Source organism: Amblyomma mixtum, chromosome 2, assembly GCF_055824585.1.
Source record: "Amblyomma mixtum isolate Tamu chromosome 2, ASM5582458v1, whole genome shotgun sequence".
Taxonomy (NCBI): domain Eukaryota; kingdom Metazoa; phylum Arthropoda; class Arachnida; order Ixodida; family Ixodidae; genus Amblyomma; species Amblyomma mixtum.
The window spans coordinates 67,482,830-67,503,886 of NC_143013.1; the positions used below are offsets into that span (position 1 = coordinate 67,482,830).

The 21,057-nt window shown below is 45.5% G+C and overlaps 1 protein-coding gene and 1 long non-coding RNA gene across 2 annotated transcripts; one reads left to right on the forward strand and one right to left on the reverse strand.

Annotated features, from left to right (window-relative positions):
- Positions 1 to 2,839: 2,839 nt before the first annotated feature.
- Positions 2,840 to 20,212, reverse strand: LOC149359630 (cathepsin L-like peptidase). Its single transcript, XM_089571778.1, has 7 exons — positions 20,110 to 20,212; positions 19,411 to 19,553; positions 16,286 to 16,477; positions 14,236 to 14,427; positions 13,296 to 13,461; positions 7,842 to 7,947; positions 2,840 to 2,939 (listed from the first exon to the last, which is right to left on the reverse strand). Exons 1-7 carry the CDS (start codon positions 20,210 to 20,212, stop codon positions 2,840 to 2,842), a joined length of 1,002 nt encoding a protein of 333 aa, XP_089427904.1.
- On the forward strand, positions 10,031 to 11,929 carry LOC149359631 (uncharacterized). The gene is made up of 2 exons (XR_016288791.1): positions 10,031 to 10,460; positions 11,288 to 11,929. It is a non-coding gene; the product is annotated as an uncharacterized LOC149359631 (long non-coding RNA).
- Positions 20,213 to 21,057: the final 845 nt, after the last annotated feature.

Consider the following 21,057-nt stretch of genomic DNA (forward strand, 5'->3'; position numbering starts at 1 on the left):
GGTGGTGTCATAGGATTTCTCTTCCCATATAGCTTACATGTTTAGTCAAGACAGATGCTAGCTTGCGGCAGGAGGTCGGACCAATGACATATGCACCATGAAATGACTGCTTTGTGAGACTACATTTTCTCTTAAGGTGCGGTTGAGGTGTTCCCTAACATGTCGAGATGTGAAGTTGGATGCTAGCTTGCGACAATGGTTTGGACCGATGACACATGCAACTTCAGTTGCACGCTTTAAGACGCGGTTGAGGTGTCCACCGAGATGTCGAGACTTCACATCTACTGCGCCCTTTTCTTCCCTCAAAACGCGAGCTAAATATGCTTCATAAATTTAACAAATCATAATTTTTTAGCTCGCTTTGTCTATATTTGTAAGCAAATCAATCTGGGTCAGTAAATGCCAAATGCATCAAAATTTGTGCTCGGCCCTAAGCAATTTCTCTAGATATCTCTCGGGGAAAAAAAAACTTCCGCAGCATAAGACAACCGTTTGAATTTTGCAAACTTGTGCACAACGTGGTCTTTATAAAAAGTTTAGAAAGAAATATTTGTAAACATTTTGTGTCAGAAATGTTCGAAACAATATGTATAACTTCCGTGTCATGCATCAATAAATAGACGGGACAAATGTATCCAGTTTCACAACTTTTAGCCATGTTGACCTTTTTGAAAAATCTGCCTGGCTTCATGATCAATATAACTCCATAAACATCTCTCCATAGCATGTATTACTCGAAATAAATGTTTACACTAGAATTAAATTGAATTAACGTTGAGAAAAAATGACAAATTTACAAAAAAGTGGGCAGTGCTCTATATTTAGCGCTAAATTTAATACGGAGGTGTACCTAGCAAAAATACTCATTACAGAGGAACTAGTAGCCCATTTAATTGTAATTTTTTGAGCAAATTTTATCGTGGCCATTTTTTTAGTTGAGAAAAACATTTTCATGTTGAATGCCGCACCATCAGTCATGGTTGCCCTGTAGTGTCACTTCAGTGAACAAAACAGCCTCTGCACTCCTCAAACTGCTATCCTTCCGTGCAGTCACACGCTCAAGCATTGCTCATCCGCTTTGAGTATTGCTGGTATCATAGCCTCTGGCGTGCTGTATTTACAAGAGAAGTGGTATCAGAGTATGGAATTGTCTCAAGGGGGCATTCAACACCCAATATCATCGCCTCACGCGGCCGGCGTCACTGCCCTTTGTAATAAGGGAGCAAATTACTGATTGACATACACCCAAGCGCAACGATAATATAGAAAGGAAAACTATACAGCATCTACAGAAACTTTGCTGTTCACGAAAAAAATCATCCTGATACGGGGTTCGAACCCGGGACCACTACTTCACCGGAGCAGTCGCTCTACTCACTGAGCTAACCACGATGGCTAACATGTGATAGGGCGAGAGCGAATTGATCAATAAATCGAAGTGCGAACACTTGGTGGAAACGTTTAGAGGAATTCCTCAAGATGGAGAAAGTTTACTCCACCTTTGAGGTTTCCCCTAAACATGTGACCACCGCTACCCTTTGCTTTCTCTTTTTTTTTTCTCCGACGCATTTCCCCGGACTCTATAAACAAAGCTAGAGAAGGAATAAATTGTATTATTGATTTTCTCAGTTCTAAGTTAAGTTTTTCTTTAACTGCAATCACTCATACACTCGGTATTTTTAACGAATGACAGTTCAATGATTCTGTTTTTTTTTGCACATAAATCCTGAGACGATGAAGAGTGCAACAAACTTCACTGTTTATTACATGCTTGATAGTTTTAAATTTTCTATGAAACATTTCGATTTAATTATGGATGTTTGAGTAGCAATTACTTTCCTGGGTACTAGAGATGAAAACATAAAACTGACAGTTTTACAGCACTGAACAAGACTCCTGCCGACGCAAAAACATGCCGACGCAATGGGCTTGTGCACTTTGCCCTTAGATTTTTAATAATTCGGAATTCACTTTACAGGGGTGTTCTTTGTAACTGCTCAACAACTCTAACAGATCGCCTACATTAAGATGAGTTATGAAATCAACTGAAAAAGTATTTTGTGCTAAACTGGGCAACCCTTTATTATAAAAGAAGAAAATAGTTGTAAATGCCGTTGTCCCCTCTATAGCGCATACATTCTTTAGGACTAGAGCACGTACGGAAGGGTATGTGAAACATCGAAAAGATCACAAAAGAACGCCTTCAAGTAAACCTCGGGAAACAGAAATGTCCAAAAAGAGAAATAAAACTTATGCTCTTGCAACCCCTTCTCATGCAGAACTACTGGACGATTTGGTAATGTGCAGCTATTTTTGATTACTCTTTGCGCCAAAGAAAGAAGACAGTTTACTGGCAGGCATTCCACTTTACTTAAAGACTTCCTCTTCAACATGAAGTCTGATACCAAGGCGCACAGCGTATTTTTTTATTCCATCGCATGAAACGCAGCAAATGCGTGCATAAATATTTACACCGTTTACAGAAAAGTAGCCGAAGAGCTAAGCGCCTGATACTAGAATTTTGCAGCGAGTACCACCGCAACATTTAGCAGCACATACAATTCATTCTGGGCCATAGTTGATTTTCTGGCCTCATAATAGAAGTTTAAATAAATTATGAGGTCATAGGTTTTTTTCGCTGGTGCCCTGGAAGATCGCCTATAAAAAACTTGGTGTTTTTGTTACAAAATGAAGTAGCATCTTCTCATGTGTAGCTACTGTGCACACGAGACAAGAAATGAAAAGCGATGCCGATGGTGTTTTGTTTTTTATATTTACTGATTCGTCAATAACTTATGACCATTCCGGCGTGATGCTTTCCTGTGGCTGTTGGATTAGCTCAGACGAAGGGGTACACTGCAAAAGTGGCGATGCCGCACTGGTTGTCCTTGTCACGAGACATGAGGATGTAGCCGTTCTGACCCCAGTTTTCACCCCAGCTGGAAAAAAAAAGATGAAAAAATTTTGTGCAGCAGATGAGTGCTTGTTCGAGAAAGTTATGAAAGTTCTTTTGAATAATTGAAGTAGTTACACACTACAACTTGAAGTGGCTGCCTCAACGTGATTCTTCGTGAATGCTGCCCTGTGGTGCTGAAATAACGGGATAAGTTTTCTCCGCTTAACCGCGGCTCACAGTCCAAATCACCGACCCTATCCAGTGATCGCGAGCGCTACCTTGAGAACGCCGACCACGCCGGGCCATGCTCTGTAGGAAACAAAGGAACGACACTCTGGCTGAGGCAAACAATGCATTTAACTCTACAACAACAATAGTACAGCGTATGAGCGCTTACGTACGTTACACGCAAGCATTTAGCGGCAGGTTAATGCAGAAGTCGCAAGAGCACTTTTAGTTTACCGTAAAACAACCCGAACGCAGCGATAGAATGGAATGGAATGGATGGATAGGAGCGCCCCCTTTGAAACGGGGTGGTGGCAATTGCCACCATGCTCAGCTTTTCTTTATTATTAGCCAAGGCCGCGCTGGCGCCATCTGGTGTTATAGTGTAAAAACATTTTGTCATATCTTTAGCGCTTAGCCAAGGCATTCAGCAGGATACGTTATTGGGCAAGTTGGTTCATGACGAAGGGAAGGTAAGTGCGCAAAAAAGAACGATCACGAGATCCCGTCCTGTCTCTTCTCTCGTGATCGTCCTTTTTGCGCACTTACTTTCCCTTCGCCAAGGCATTGGCCGAGCTTATCCAAGTAGTTGCAAGTAGGTAACCGGTTGCATGGCGTCCCCAAATGAGTCGTGCTACGAGTACTGCGACAATGTCAGCACCAACACGTGCTACGAGCACTGCGACGGGCCAGCCGACCGCCGAAACGGCTACTTTTGGCAAGGCCATGACTTCCTTGGCGTAAGAATCCAAATCAAGCCAATGCACAGTCGGCGGTGTTTTGTTAGGGTTAGGAACGGCGGAACCGTTACACAGAATGCAAAATAGGGCAAGTTTATCACTCATTCGTTCTGCTGTCAGCGAGAGGAGGCAAAGCGAGTATCACATGTTTCATTTAAGGGCAGTGATATGCCTAAAAACCCAATAACATTGACAATTTCTCTCCGAAGTGGGCGACGTGGGTGCAGCCATGTTGACAACGCTGTTTTTCCTAGCGTACGCAAGAGCACGCGTGCTAAATTTGAAAAATAGCGCACGTAATGCGAACGTACGTAAAACCTCGGTTTGAAATAGCGTTTGGCGCATGCGCAGTACGAATGACGCTATTTTATTGCGTTCGCTATGCCCTTGCGTATGTCTCCGTACGCTATACTAAAACTCTCTAATATTGCCGTCTAGCAACAAAATACGACAAGGAATGGAGGTCGCCCGACTCACTAGCAAGGTTAGGATTGAATGTTCACCCACGCTAAGGCAGGGGAAAAAATACGAAGACGCCAGAGATGAGCTCGCGAGAAGTAAGCCTTGCTACGCTGGCGGAGAGCGGAGGGCCGCGGCGAAACGTCTGCACACGACGAGTTCCCAAGCCGGAGAGAGAGGGAGGGCTGTCTCCCCCTGTGCGCGCAGCAATAACGCCGTCCGTGGCGCTCGTGTCGCTGCAACGCAGGCGCCTCGCTTTGTAAGTTGAGGCAACTAGGGAGAACGCACCATGGAGAAACAAACCGAATGAGACAGAGCAGGGCGAGTCCCAAAAACCCACATGGAATAAATTTTTTGAACAAAGTTCACAAGGGCACCGGCAGCGCGGCGCCCAGTGTGTTTTAGGCTAGGCCATGAAGAGCGATGAAGCGGCTGCTGTGCCGCCGGTGTTGGTCTCCAATGCAAATACGATCCACAAGTGCCAAATGCACTAACGAAACGACCTCAGCGCGGAGAAACGCTGACTCTTCTCTTAAAATGATCAAATAGTTCACCTCGACTGCGTCACTGCCCATGCAGCTCTTGTATAAAGAATTTCTTGCTGCAAAGAGTGATATACCGTTATTTGAACGGCCGCTCCGCAGCGGTTTCCGACAACGCCCTTGGCATCGACGCATTTTGCTCGCGCGTAGTAAACACGATTGTTTACAACCGAGAAGAGTATCTTTTTTTTTTTTTCACAGGAGTATTATTTTGTTCTTAAACAACGGTTTATAAACACGACAATCAGGATTCCTTGCTGTCCTGAGTGCGCATCGTGAATGCTATGGCATATTTGTTCTTTGTGAAAGGCTGACGATGCAGAGAGACAAATCGGAAAAAGAAGACTTTTCTGCGCTGCCACGGGCTCGAGCGAGAAGCCACTTCTAGGTCCGTCCGACGTCACTCGTCAGTCTGCGAAGTCCAGAAGGGCGGCGACCATCAGACGAACGCCACACGACGAAGCTCGTCGATTATTCGTCTGAAGTTGGTTCCACCTCTTGAGATGGCGTTTCATTCATTCATTCATTCATTCATTCATTCATTCATTCATTCATTCATTCATTCATTCATTCATTCATTCATTCATTCATTCATTCATTCATTCATTCATTCATTCATTCATCGAAGCTGGTCGATTATTCGTCTGAAGTTGGTCCCACCTCTTAAAATTGCGTTACCTCGCCGGGGAAACACCGACTTTAAAAGTGGCGCCGGGCTCTACAGCTGCGGCATACCAACTCTGGTAATACTCATCTTGTTCACGTTGTGTAAGGTCGTCAGCCGGCCATTTAACCAGTTAACAACCTCGCCTTTGCGTCTTACTCATCCCGAGCTCATCCGCATGCATACTAAATACACCTTACGCGCTCAAGCCTTTTCCTGCCTTTCTGCTCCGAAGAAGAAAAAATAATGTGAAGCATGGCTTTTCTTTCTGTTGTTCATATTTGGTTTGCTTGTTGTGAATGGTACTAATTCTATGGTAGACTCACTCCTGGTTCATTGCGTTTTCAGCAAACACACTGAAAATAGTCCGTATTAAAAATACTGCGTAGGGTCCAGCTGTCTTCTTTCGGAATTTATATCTAGGTACGTTTTTAACTCGCTAGAATTCTTATCCGATGACATAATTAGTGGTCAAAATAAGGCGCACTAGAAAAACGAAGGCTTAGCCCGGGAGCACACATCGCGAAGAGAAGCACCACAGCAGTCAGCCGCTGAAGTGGTTTTTAAGGCGAAAGGTCGTTGTTGACTGACTGAAGGCTGTCAGCAGAATCTTGTCAGCACTTGCTATCACCCGCACGGAAGCCCGTTACATTTTAAGTGATTCTAAAACTGCGATTCTAAATTTTGCTCGAGGCCGAGTCCATGTCCCTAGTTTTGGCATACTGGACTCGCCCGATGCACCCCCGCCCCGCCAAGTGGAGCTGATATGGGTGCCCGCGCACTCCGGGAATCCCGGAAACGAGGCCGCCAACCTTTTAACCCGAGGTTCTTTAAACCGGGCTCAGGTGCCCTCGGATCGGGGATTCGCGAAGGAGGGCATGCACTCATTCAGCGAGTTGACGCAGGCCTACAGAGCCTCACGCCAGCTCTACCCCCCGCCCCACCCTCCCTAGATAACAAACAAGCAACGCTCTGGCGCAGACTACAGACACACACTCTCCCTTCACCCCTTACCCTAGCCCACTATCATCCCTCCTTCCCCACTCCGGCATGGGTCCTATGCCCAGAACCGTTCGCCTCCTCCCTCCACACCCTTTCCCTCTGCCCGGCGGACCCTCCCCCGCGGGACCTAGAGAACCTCAAGACCTGGGAGGACTGGGAGACCCTGCTGCGCTCGGAGGACCCGGCCGTGCAGACCATCGCCACCGGCCGGGCTGCCAGTGTTATGGACCTTAGGAACATAAACACTTGAGTGCAGTGGGGTCGTGCGGGGACCCTGGGGCGTGCCCCGAATTCCTTGTACAATAAAGTTTTTTTTTCTCTCTCTCTCTCAGCAGAGGTGTCACGCTTCTGACGGGTGTCCATTATGATATGCGAGACAGTTACTGCGTAATTTCCTTTCCTCAAATACAATTTTCATTTTCTTCATTACGGCCCCTCTTTCTTTCTCTTCTTTCACTCTCACTTCCTCCCTTCGTGTACGGTGCGGTTCAGGTGTCCACCGAGATGACAGAATTACTGCGCCATTTCGTTTCCTCAAAAAGCGTTGCGTTGAAGGGGCAAGCCATCGCTCCGAACGGGTGGTGGCGTTCCGTGGACCCCCTGGCAGCTCTACAACACGCTGTCGGGTTTCACCCCTAAAGGCGAAGCTTAAGCGTCATTAATTAGCATTTAATCAGTATTTAGTCATTAATCGGTAATTAGCCATTATTAGTAATTTGTCATTGTTTAGTAATTAGTCATTATTTATGTGTGGCGTCATCCAGTGGTGACGTCACCAGTGCCACAGAGGCAGTCAAAGTGGTGCGGAAAACGCTTCCGCCTCTACGCACTTTAGGCAGTCAAACTGCCCCCTGAATTTTTTTCTTACCAGCCAGTTTAGTTATTGGCAGTCTTAATGACTGCCTTTGCACTAACGTAATATCTTAACATTTGTAATTTTTCATGATGCGCTCACCTGTAGAATGGGCTATCACCCAATACTTAAAAGAAAACTGACGAAGATGTTTCATTATGCCTGTGTGATATTAGGTACCAAAAAGTGACGAACGCATCAACAAAGAGTTTTTATGACACCTGCTAGGTTAATGCGTCTATCTTTTTTTCCCTAGAAGAGAAAGTGGAAAACACCTGTGATGTGGCCGCGTCCTGGTATCCCAAATGCGTCGCTGCAATGGCCGCAATTTGCGTGGGATAGAATAGAGAAGGGGTCAGGTGAAATTTTTCGCGGCTTTAGAAGCCGCAGGTTGAGAAATCAACTAAGGAATTTGCGCTAATTTCTTTTAGCCTGAAGTCGAGCTGTACAGAGGTTTTACCTGTTTTTGACAATCCAGTAGTTCTCGCCGTCCTGGGAACCGTAGCCCACGACTAGAACAGCGTGGGTCAGATGCGTCGTACTGCACCGAGGCTCATTGTACACCCCTTCTGAAAATTAAACACGAAGTAAATTTAAACCGTAAAACTGCTATATAAAAGACGCCAGAAGCCGAGGATGGAACCTCCGCACTCATGTACAGGTGCGGACAAAAGTAAACGGAGCAGCAACTGTTTTCGAATATTTTTCACGCGTCACCTGATTGAAATTTCCAGCAGTGGTGCGCGCATGCTGGTAGAGGAGGTTGGTGGGCTTTCTTGTAGACAAACAACGCTTCTTCATTACCAATGTAGAAAGCGTGATTGCACTTCGAACGCAATAGCGTGCTCCGTTTACTTATGGCCGCGCCTGTACATCAGCTCGACAAGCATTAATAAGCAAAAAACAAACATGGCTCGAAGAACCTCAGTATATTTCAAACAGGAAGGAGCAAAATTTTTAAATACGTGAAATCATCTTTAATATGAGGTACATGAAGTGATAATTCTTTCCCAGGGCGCTGCGTGGCGTACGGAAAATATAAACAAATAAAACTGTATTTCGAGATTTCAACGGTTGTGTTCAGACGCTGCTTAACCTTATGCTGCGCTTTCAGCTGCTGGGAGTAAAAAAAAAAAACTTTTTAATTGTAGTTGAATTTGTTTTTGTTACCTTTAGCTTACGGGGTCAACACACTCTCTGGGTGGCATCCCTTAATTATGGGCCTCACATGTTCCTTCTCTTAAAGTGACCCTTGTGCGCAGGCTCAATAACATGTGTGTAGCAGGAGTACAAAAAAAAAAAAACTGCCATGCGATTTCCTCCTTGTGCAACTTCCTGCCGGAGATGTCATTTCCATTTAACGGACGTGTAGAGGGAAGCCTGAGGTTAGAAAGAGAAATGGGAGGACAGAAGAGGACGGGGACAAAACAAGCGAACCGCGGTGCAGCGCATCCCCCGCCCTTAAGCCTGAGGACAATATCATCATCATCATCATCATCCTCATCATCATCATCATCATCATCGTCGTCGTCGTCGTCGTCGTCGTCGTCCGGAGTGTGCCCTAATCGGCCGCTCGTATAAAAGCAGACCAAGGACAAAGGGAGAGGAGACGAAGGAAGAGCAACTGCGAGCGTTGTTTCTCTTCGACCACATTTTCATTATAACCTCAATGTAATACGACCTTTATTAGAGACATAAAATTTACCGGACAGATTGTGATAAATGTTTTTTAACATTAAGCTGCTAATTCAAACGTCTTCGCATCGAATCATGGCCGTGGCTGCTGTATTTCGATGGAGGCGAAATACAAAAATGGCCGTGTGCTGTGTTATGTCAGTGTATGTTGAAGAAAACGTGTTGGCCAAAATTATTTCAAACGCCCGAAGTGCGATGACTCTATGGCACATGTGTGACTTCGGCACGGTAGGCCCCACAATTTACAATTTACGTAACAGAGGTGGCCTTCCCAGTGAGACAACTTGCGTCTGTTTATGTGTATTGGTTGCATTCATTATAAGCGTTCAATGCGGAGAAATGCCAAAATATTTTTATGCTCCTAAAACTGTCGAGAGGAAACTTCAGGGAGGAAGCCTAATTGCGTTCTGTATTACCAGCTAATCTAAAGTTTTTTTAGAATGCAGTTCTTAGGCACTCGCCCGCTCCCCGGGTTGAGCCGTAGCGGTGGCTCAGTGGTTATGGCGCTCGGCTGCCGACCCGAAAGATGCGGGTTCGATCCCGGCCGCGGGGGTCGAATTTCGATGGACGCGAAATTCCAGAGGCCCGTGTACTGTGCGATGTCAGTGCGCGTGAAAGAACCCCAGGTGTTCGAAATTTCCGGAGCCCTCCACTACGGCGTCCCTCATAGCCTGAGTCACTTTGGGACTCTAAACCCCATAAACTAACCAACCAACCAGCGGATTGCAGCAGGGGAGAGAAGACGGTGATAGCCAAAAACGCGCTATAAAGAAAGCGAAGGAGAGAGGTGGGAGTGGCGACAGCGTGAAGAGCACAGAAGACGAGCGCACGCCGTCGTCTGCTCGCCGATGACGTGCCCGATAAGGTATGCATCGCTCCTCCGAGATGGCCCCAGAGTAGCGCGCTGTGTACGCACGCTTGCAGTCCGCCCGAGGCGAGGCTCATAAGGGTTAGGGGCAATACCTCCTAGAAAGACTTCAGGCCTGCGCGCTCCCAAATGTCACGTGACCAACGTCATTTCCGGTAGGCGATCGCCTCTTCGAGAGTCGGGAGGCGCGCGCGCACGAAACGAACCGACGAACCCCGCAGTCGGCGCGCGCGGACCAGCGGCAGGAAGCCTGCCGTTGCGTGCATCGTTCTGGCGTCGTTCTGTGTTTCTGCACTGGGTGCGCGTTCCTGCGCATGATCGGCGCGCGTGGTGGTTGTCAAGGAGTGAAGTGCGGCTATCAGCATGCCTTACAAGTGCTGTGTGCCGAAATGCCGGGGAAACTACGACGAAGACTCGAAAATTCAAGTCTTCTGATTTCCGAAGGACGATGCCCAGCGGAACAACTGGCTGCGTGCAATACCACGCAAGGACTACCAAGTTACAGCTTCTTCAAGGGTAAGAACTGCTTTAATTAGCTTGTTGTGTACCTTCATGCCCGCTTTTACGCTGCGCAAAGTTCAATGTCAGTGCGAGCATATTGAGCGTTAGGCCTAGAATCCGTTGTGCCGCATAGAAGGACGAGGCGACTCTCAGAATGCTTCCTACGGCTGACAAGCGAAATTCTTTCGTGTTCATATTAAGGCGAAAGCCTTTAATGCCTCATACTGTCGTTAGCAGACGCGTCGGCAGGAATTTCGACAGACGCGTCGGCAGGAATTTCGACAGCCGCGTCGGCAGCCGTGTCGACAGACGCGTCGGCAGGAATTTCGACAGACGCGTCGGCAGGAATTTCGACAGACTCGTCGGTAGCAGTGTCGACAGACGCGTCGGCAGGAATTTCGACAGACGCGTCGGCAGCCGTGTCGACAGACGCGTCGGCAGCAATGTCGACAGACGCGTCGGCAGCCGTGTCGACAGACGCGTCGGCAGCCGTGTCGACAGACGCGTCGGCAGGAATGTCGACAGACGCGTCGGCAGCCGTGTCGACAGACGCGTCGGCAGGAGTGTCGACAGACGCGTGCACGTTAAAGAACCCTAGATGGTCGAAATTATCCGGAGTCCTCCACTAAGGCGTCTCTCGTAGCCTGAGCTGCTTTGGGACGTTAAACACCAAATACCATGTGTTTTCTGCGAAAAGTGTTCGTTCAGCCTGTGCTTGCATCAGGAAAGAATCTGCCAATACCAAAAAAAAAACTACCTTGAGCACGTATACATAATTAATGTCATTTCGGAGACACTGTGATATCTTTTTGTGGTACAGTCCCCTGTTTTCGGTTTTGCAGGTCTGTGCGCTGCACTTCCATGAGAGCTTTATTAAAAAAAACAGTCTATCATGACCCAAGGACTGGAAAGGTTATCGAGACCACTTTGCCGGTGCCACGACTGGACCCTAGCGCTGTGCCTTCAATATTCAAGGACTGCCCATCGTACCTGTCCACACGACAGTGTTCCAAAAGAAGAGAGGAGCATGTGCTTGTTTGTATGTGGAGTGTTTATTGCTTTGATTTGTTCTCGCAGTGCCATATTATGTGAAGTAACCAAGTTCCTCATTCTAGTCGATTGCAATTGTTTTTCATCATATATGTTTTGTGCTTAACCGTATGTTGCTAAATGTTTTGTGTTATTTTGGACTGCGAACCATGACTGCCTTCGTTTCCTTGATGTTTGTTGCAGTGACCTGTTCTACTGTATGTGACATGGTCTAAGTCTTAAGTGTGACCATGAGTACAATTTATGTTTTCATATTTAAAGGGTATGTTTGTTTTACAAATCTGTGGTTACTACCTGGCAGTTCAATTTTGTTACCTTGATGCTTCATTAGTTCTGTGTACTGTATGTATATTATATTGTCTTACATTTATTTATAGCGCCTTTGCATGCCCATGACCAATAAACCGAAATTTGTCTTTTGGTTGACGACTAAATTTTGCCTCATTCTTGAATATTCAGCAAACAATAAACTCCCCATGGGAGCAGTAATTGTAGAATGCTGCAATAGGCACCATTACACAGTTTTGCATGAAGGTGACGATCGAGTTGCTGTTGCCTCCATCATCCCGAATTCACGTGACGCACGCCGCTGAAGCCGAAGCCAGCGAAGCGAAACAACTGCACTGCAGAATTCTCGCGTTTTGTATCAGTTATTCGCTCACCTAGAGTAGTTTGTCAATCTTACTTCTCTAAAAAGTGCACTGCAGCTGACCAGACCCCTAGTTATTTCACAGCAGGCTCTTCCTTTCTTTATAAATGAGCGCACGCCTATCTTTTTGTACGCTTGTAAAGCGGTCGCACTCGCGCTTAATACAGCGGTCGATAGAGAGGGACTAAACCATCCTAAAAAAGCGACACCAAGCGCTGCGGAGGAAGCGAGCGACGCGGCCATCCGCCTACTGGATGTGACGTCACTCGCGCAGCGCGCAGGCCTCAAGTCTTTCTAGGAGGTATTGGTTAGGGCCCATCGGCGGGGAACGCTATGCGTGCCGCCAAAGTCGATATCTAGAGCAAACTCCGTTCAGCAGTGCGTGCTCCGCATTCGGTTGCCTACGTTTAGAGTAGCGCAGCAGCTGCGTTCAAAAACCCCATAACGGAGAAGCGTGATCGTCGGCTAACTTTTTCTACTTAATGAAGAGTGTAATGGATGAGCTGGTCTCGTTGTCAATACAAAAAAAAAAAAGCATTTGTACTGGACACGAACGTTTCCGAATGTATCTGTCGTCCTTGAACGAAGGGAGAATAATGTTGCATAGATTACAACTGTACAGATGTAAAATTTTTGGTTTGTCGTTCCTTTTCCTTGAAGCAGACCAACGGGCCCTAGAAAATATGAGATTCAGCCCACAACACCGGTGACAAGCGTAAAGAATTATTCACCAACTGTTTTGCCCAGTCTGCTTCAGTACCGGTCGGTGCCAGCGCTGAAGTGCCCAATCACGCCGCGGTCTACAGGAAAACCTGGACTAAACCATTCTTGATTACGTCGGCGTCACCGGAACGCGCTGGTCGCTCACAAGCGAGTTCGGTAAGGTCACAATATTTGGGGTGAGAAATCCTTGACGTAACTTTACTCCGGTGGAAACACCGAGCGGCTCCTCGGAGAATATTCAAAATTATAATAAATAATTTTCCTCTCAACGACTGCGACTGCATCTTACTGGAAGGCGCCTCCTTAGGTCAATAAAAATATTTCATGTAATTTCTTTACGTTCGAAATTTTGTGTCTGCAAACCCCTATGAAAATAGCTGCATTCCTTATTTGCTTATTTGCCGCATAAAACGAGACAAATGCTTTACCTCCTGTGTAGTGCTGGAAGCTCGGAAAACGCGCATCAATAGCAACAGAAACGGGACCAACAGTAGCAACAGCATTCTTCAGGGCATCCTCGGAACCATACTCAAGGCCCGTGTGCCCTGTGCAAGTCGCTCCCACGTCCTCTCGTTTGAAGGCGCAGTCTTGGTCCTGCACGCCAAATGTTGGGGATAAATAACACAATACATTCGGAGCAGTTGTGGTGTTGAGAGCAGGAAGCGCAGGAAAGCGCTGTCAGCTCTGTGTTTCCCTTGCCAAGAACTTGAAGGCAATAGTTGATAAAGAAGCATCATACGAAATAATCAAGCGGATGCAACGTTCTTTTGCGGAGTAAGAATTCAGGGTTTCATTCCCGTTCGCTGTTGATTGACTTCGTTGAAGGTGAAATGCAAAACCACCCGTATGTGGATGTTTGCTTGCACCTCAAGGAATTTCATGTAGTCGAAATTATTTGGAGCCCCCACTTGAGTGAATTCGTTTGTCCGCAGGGTTGCTTTGTTGCGTGGGAACACTTACCAACCGGGAAAATAAAATATTAATCGAATGAATAGCAGCTAGATTCGAAAGCATAACTTTTTATCCCTGGAAACCGACATGTTTTCGAGTACATAAAATATCAGTTAGGGTTCTAAATGCTTATACTGTCTGTGGTCATGAGACTGAAACATTGCGGACTCCGGCATCATTAAACAGCCGTTTACGCAAAAGTGCAACTTACACGAGCCTCATCGGTTCATGTCCGGAAACCCCCATGCCATTTTCACTGGCAGACCATTCGCTGTCTTTGTAAAAGTTGGTTTAGCATACAGCTGTTACTAGCTTGGTAAACTACCCACACATCTGCTAGCTCCTAGACGATTTCATCGTGTTAATCTGGGCATTTTTATCCCCCGTGTGGCGATTACACAGGTGATGTGAACTTACCTCGGCTACGTACGGGTAGCTTTCTTCGGTGTCAACGCCACCATTGGTTTTAATGTACTCAAAAGCTTGGCCGACGATTCCTCCTCTGCACCCATAGTTGCCGTAATCGCTGGAGCAGTCGACCAGGTTTTGTTCGCTAAGGGAGACGAGTTCTCCAGTCTTGCGAAAATATTGACCCTCCAGAGATCCAGTCTGCGTTGTGAAACAGACGAACTTGCAAAGCAGTTAACAATTACAAGTTGCGATCAGTTGGCAGCACATGGCTAGTTTAGATAAACCTCTCCTGAGGAATTAGCCCGCCGCGGTAGCTCAGTGGCAGCGCTCGGCTGGTGGCCCAAAAGAGGCGGGTTCGATTCCGGTCGCGGCGGCCGAATTCCGATGGAGGCGAAATTCTAGGGGCCCGTGTACTGTGCGATGTCAGTGCATGTTAAAGAACCCCAGTTGGTCGAAATTTCCGGAGTCCTTCACTACGGCGTCCTTCATAGCCTAAGTCACTTTGGGACATTAAACCCCAATAAATCAACTAAACGAATCTCCTGAGGAATTTATTACGCAGATTTTACTGAGTACCAGCTTGGAGACGTTTAAAAAGGACGACTTACAATGTGCGCAGGAGAAGGATTATAGTTAGGATTTACCAACTTGTCCTCCGTCAGGCATGTCCCGTCCAAAAAAATGCTATGAGTAGTGCTCACTGGATTGTCTGTAAATTTATGTAGAGCACAGGCAATCTTCGCACATCGCAAAGAAATCCCCATAGTAGCTTGACACACTTCACATCTGCAAAAAAATACTACCGCTGATCCTAATGCACACGAGGTTAGTTCTACGCATGGTAAGGCCATCACCGATTCTGTCAGGCCTAGTTATTAGGAGGCGTGTAGATTATTAAACTATCTTGTAGCTAGGGATCAGAGAGGTGTTACAGATTTGAGTTCCTTCTTATTCTAGAACAAAGGTTTTCTTCGTGGCTTTCGGGACTATAATTGGGCCATCTGTGGTAAGCCTTATGGCTCTCTATAGTGTTTTTATAGTTTTTATCACCATTGAAGTAGCATCAGAACAGAAGCTAAGATATTACGCCGGTGAGTCTCATAAAACAGATCGGTAAACATTGGAATCCTGTATGGCTGAACACAGCAAGCATACAAAGATCTAAAGGAGCACTGCGATGATTTCCTCGGTACCGATTGATATCATTAAGTAGATTTATCATGAGTTCCTGAGACTTTTGCAAAAAGAATTATTGAAATCGGAGCATGCAAACGAATGTTATTGCAGTTTGAAAATTCGAAATGAAAAGATCAGACAAAACGCGTTTCACTCACCCATTTCACTCACCTAGTACTTAGATTGGGCGCCACCAATCAGAACCGCGCCTAGCGCACACGCAGAGCAAGCTTGCATGCAATTGTTGCTTTGTTGGGGCAGCCCACGGCCGCGCATTTTGACGGCGAATCGCAAAATTGTCCCCCCCCCCCCCCCTCCCTAACTCGCCTCCCGTCTCCTGTCCGGCCTTTTCACATTTTAGGCAAGGTGTATCGACTGGCTGTTTTTTCTCTTCGCTGCCTCCTTGGGGTGGTTTCCACAGCGCTCGCCCCCGCGAAGGTTTGAAGTGGAACGGAAAGGGTCGCCGCCTAGCGTTATTCATATTAGTTTTCGTTCGCTGTCACTGCTTCTTTCTAGTTTTTGTGGCACGGAATCAGCTTTGAGTACTTGGGGACATAACATTTTGGATCCATATCATGAGTGTAAAGGAACAATATGCAAAATGGACGCACAACCAATCAAAGAGGCAGAGCCCAATCTGGATGCCACCTCATTTCCGCTTCCGAAAATGGCCGCTGCGTCGCGACACCATCCGCTCGAAACGAGCATTTTTGGAGAAGATTAAAATATTAAATATTACGATTTCGGCGATCTCTTTGGGCGTTCAGAAGTCACAATGCCCCTTACTCTGCTCACAAAGAATAAGGACCTCATGGTTTATCTACGTCGCATGGGCCCGTTTAAAAGAGGCGGTGTCGCATTCTGACGAGTGCAAACTTACGGCGCTGAAGGCCCAGCAGGCACTACAGCCGGCCTGGTTTTTGACTGGAGTCACGGCCCCCTCTGTACGCCAGTCGACCGTGTCCGGCAGGTTTCTGTCACTCAAGTTAGCCGGGGTCAGGTTGGAGGATCCATCACTTCTGGTTAGGTTGCCGCGGATGCAAGTCATCGTCTCAACGAACTCGCTGTGCGACTGCGAAAAATTATAACATCTGCGTGGCGCAATTGGCGCCTAAAAAACTTCAAACCCCAATCGGGCTTTTACAAGTAACGAGGTGCCCAAGCACCACAGGTAATTGGCCCAATTATTGGGAACGTATTGGCAAATGTCTATCCTACAAAAGACAAGAGTGAAAACATCAATTTGCAATATTGAGCCAATTACCTGGGTTGCTTAGGTGTAGCGCAAGCAGAAGCCTCAGAAGACATTCGATGACCTCTCCGTCTCGCAGTAATGTGCATCGGCACATGAGAGAAAAGGTGAAATCGGAAGGAGCGTTGGTGGCATCGGTGATTGCGTAAACTAACGCGGTTGGCGCGAAACTGTTGTTTTTTTCTGACGTTAGTTACATGGAATATCATAACCCGAGAGGCAGAAGAGTACTTTTGAAACTTCCGTTACCTTTTAATTGTCTAATAAGCATAATAAACTTTAGGTTTCCTGTGTCCTGTTCTCGTTACGGTGGCTGGGGGGGGGGGGGGAAGGAAGTGCTTTTAGAAAAAAAGTTTTTGTGATGATATCCTGCTGTTAATTATCAACCGGTCGACAGAGTTCGGAGAAACCTGTCGCTTCCAACCAGTCAAAGAGGTCATCATTGAAAACTATTTTTGTACAACATTGCACACCTATTTCTGGTGAAGTGACGGCACGTAGATAACTTTCTTGACAACACAGCACTTCGGTAGAATGAATTTATTTCAAGTAGTGTCGCTAAGCCTGATCTCAGCAATGATGAGTGGTGTTTTTAACGTGCAGGGAACACATAGCACCGTGTTCTTACTTTGTTCTTAAGCTGATATTTATGCAATTAAAGTTTTTAGGTGTTTAAAGGACTGTTAAAAAAGGCAAATGCAGTCAACGAAAGATAAGCGGCAACAACTGCAGTTGTTTGCGAATGCTTAACCGGCTGTTTTTTTTTACGATCGAATGTTTTCATTCTTAGAACAATATTTGATACGTCGGGGCTGTCTGTGCCGCTTAATTACAACATGGCGGACATTTTGTTCGTGGTAGAGGTGAATAATTAGACATTTATTTGACTGTAAATAACAAACTTTTTACTTTTGGTTTTAGGCGGCAAGGTTATATCAGGAGCGAAATGGTAGGCCGTCACCATCGATGGCGTGCCCAATTTTTGATTTTTGCCGTCGCCAATGTAGTTCGAGATAGAAACGTAAAAAATAGCTAAAAGCTCATTGATATGAGTTTTGCACATTGCGCTTTTATGAAATGATGTCTCTCGCAATTGTAACGCAGAACGTACAGCACTGTTTGTGTATTTTATGACGTAGAAGCTGTTAACGTGATTTCGGCCATGATACTATACACAGAGACACCATATTGTATGCAGGGTGTTTCACCTAAGACTTTAGGTGGTCTATAAAATTAGGCTGTTTGAGTTGTAAAAGCGCTTTCTTCTGCATAACATTGCGAGCAGCGTAGTGCGTGAGATTAGAGCCAAGACGTGCTAACTATCAGGCTGGTTAACTAATATTCAATAGCTAACTTTTTAACCGTTACTGTTAGGCTTCTTAATTACTGAGAGGCGTGTAGCACACCACAAGTAATATTCATATCAGTTTTTAGAATTTTGAAAGACGTGGTTACCCTCGGCGCTGTGGCCCAACATATTTTGGCTATTTCGACGACCCACGTGCACTAGACAGGTTGTTTTCCACGCAAGTTTCTCGAAAACGCTTGTATTTGGACGCGATGTGGGCAAAATTCGTTGGGCCACAGCGTCGAGGGAAACTGCGTTTTCGTAATTCTAAAAACTGATATGGATATTAATTACGGTTGGCTACACGCCTCTCAATATTTAAGGAAAGTAGCAGTAATAGTTAAAAGTTGACTATTAAATATTAGTTAACCATCCTGCTAGTTAGCACATTTCCGCTGAATTCTTATGTACTCCACCGCTGACAATGCTATGCCGCAGAAAGCGCTCTTCTAACTCAGAAAGCCTATTAAAAAAAGTTGTAAAGTCTTATGCGAAACACCCTGTATATGCAAAGCGGGATCATGAGTTCAAAAAGCTAGGAAATGCGTAATTTTCACGTTCTACATTTTCGATAAAGATTTAAAAACTGGGTGGACCTTCAGCGTTAACGGCCTCTAATTTTGTAACATATTCTTAGGCTCTAAAAGAAAAAAAATTAAAAATTGGCGATTTAGCGTGGTGGGAGATTTAGGCCAAATGCTAATTAGGTGCGTATAGCGCTTCGGTTTCCACATCGGTATCACTTTCGGTTTGAGGCTTGGTTTACAGAAGCAGGCTTTATACAAAGATCGACGAAAGTGGTGAGTGGGTGCCTTAGTGCTAGCACTAAAACTCATGGGCATGACGCGATAGTTTTAATGGATCAATGCCCACATACTCGGAAGTGCCTGTTCTCTATTTACATTCATAGATCCCTGGGAGTCTCCTCATATCACTCCTGGCACAGTGGTGATGCGGTTAAGCGACGCGCAACTGCTCTTTTTGTAAAGACGTCGAACGGTCACGTGATCTGGTTACCAACTTAGGTGGACGGCCTAGATTGCCACCCCTCCCGAAGCTGAGGCTGGTGCTCTATATTGAGGGTGACTGGGTGAGCCCGACAGGCGGCGGAGAAATCAGTGAGTGAGGGACTTAGTCCTAGCACACTGATTTTATTTTATCTTCAGTATTTGTCATCAAATAATTGTTTAGCTAAATCAGTACGTAATGTGCGAATTTCTGTGCAATCTAAATTCAGAAAATGAACTGACGCATCTCTCACACATCTTAATGCAAAATCTTTATTAATAAAAAATAACCGCGTAACAGGAACCAAGTAATGCGTGCCAAATTATGTAAGTGCGTTTGTACATAGTAACAGAATCCTGAAACTGTTAACATCAAAAATACTAAGTTGTTTACTCACCATGTCTGCGAACTGGGTTATTCCAAGTTTATAGGAGGTTTTACCATTTGTAAAATTTTTGTTGTGGTCTTCGATATATTTCATGTTGGCGGCAAATATCTTATATTTCTCTTCTTCTTCAGCAGCAGATTTGTACCGTCGTCCTGGTTGAAGGGTGAGCGGAAATATTCGTTCTTTCAACTCCAGCCCATTAAGGTTGTTCGGAACCAAAAATTTTAAACGAATTTTCTTTCTTCAGGGAGATTTTGTCTGTGTTTGCAGAGATAGTAATGACTTTAGTACAGTGAAAATGCTTCATTTGGGCTTTTATAAGGACGCTCATTTTCACTGATAACATCCCCGCTTGCACTTGTGCTCCCACAACCTAGCCTTTTCCTTTCAGGTGACATTCGCGCACCATTTTGTCATACCTGTTGGCAAGATAAGAAACCTTTTATAGTACAAGAAATTTTTTCTAGTGCTTGTCGAGAACTAACTGTATATTTGATGCGACATTTTAGCCTTTTATTTTGAATCTAGCTGAAGAAGTGTGTGCTGACACCGAACATCTGCTAGGTTTTGTTTATTCGCGCTGAGCTCCAGAGAGAGTTGCCCTTTGCCAACAGTAAGTTCCATTTCATCCAATTAATCTTCATGACTGACAATGTCGAGTGTGCCAAATGAAAAAATATTACTTTTTGTGCGAAATACAATACTCGCCATATTTTTCTTTGAAGTCCTTCCATTCAGCTTGCAGACCCTCATCTTCTGTAGAATAGGTGGTGGCAACAGCAGCAAATAGGATCAGCACCAGAAGCATCATGATAGAGTTGACGGAGCGTGTTCCGTACATGAAGTACGGGTATATAAAGCATTGCCCACCCTCGGCGGAGATTTATTGCTTAGGAGTTTCCACATACAACGTAGTATTTTGTTCTTAGAGCATGATTATATTTCGCTCATCTCAAGTTGGAAAAGAACTTCAGAAGAAAGAAATTTATGATGCCTATTCAATTCTCAAACTTTTAGATCTTTTAGAACCTTTCCTTGTATTCCCTTTGTTTTATTTAGCACTCCTCACACAGAGAGAAAGCGGGTATGCAAAATCCTTAGGATTCTTTTCTATATTTCCTGATATTCACGACACCAACGTTCTCTAATTTCATTGAATTTCGAGTTCTCGCCTATGTGGGCTTACGTCAATGCGTCTATGCACAATGCTAAAGTCAAGAATTACGAATGGTGCCCATTACAGCCTCAGAGCCTTTCCAGTCAATAAACACTCCTTGTGTCGATGTATCTTTATGTATATCATTATTAAAGGCGGTGTATACGCACTCAAGATGCCAACGAGCACGAATCTCATATTAGCGCCACTTGTAATCTTTCGATTCTATGCAATTTCAGTCTGCTAAACGATGGAGGTTTGAGTTCTTGGCCTTTAAGTGGCTGGCGATTTGGGACGCAAAACATGCTGGCAATGTACCGCTTCAGAAAAGCGGTCACGTTTAAGCGACATCTGAGTAGAAGTGCGATAGCTGCATGAAAAGTATTTAGGTGCAATTCCGCATCCTACATTAAGTGTCGTGTCCACACATAATTACTTACGTAAACTTAAAACACAGCAAGAAGCTACGGTTTCTCTCGACTGCGCTCTATTGGTGGAGG

Coding starts and splice junctions, on each gene's coding strand:
- LOC149359630 (XM_089571778.1), bottom strand. CDS start 20,212: ATGATGCTTCTGGTGCTGATCCTATTTGCTGCTGTTGCCACCACCTAT. Junction 13,462..14,235: donor GCTACCCGTACGTAGCCGAG/GTAAGTTCACAT, acceptor TTTGGCGTGCAG/GACCAAGACTGCGCCTTCAA. Junction 2,940..7,841: donor TACTGGATTGTCAAAAACAG/GTAAAACCTCTG, acceptor TTTTTTTTCCAG/CTGGGGTGAAAACTGGGGTC.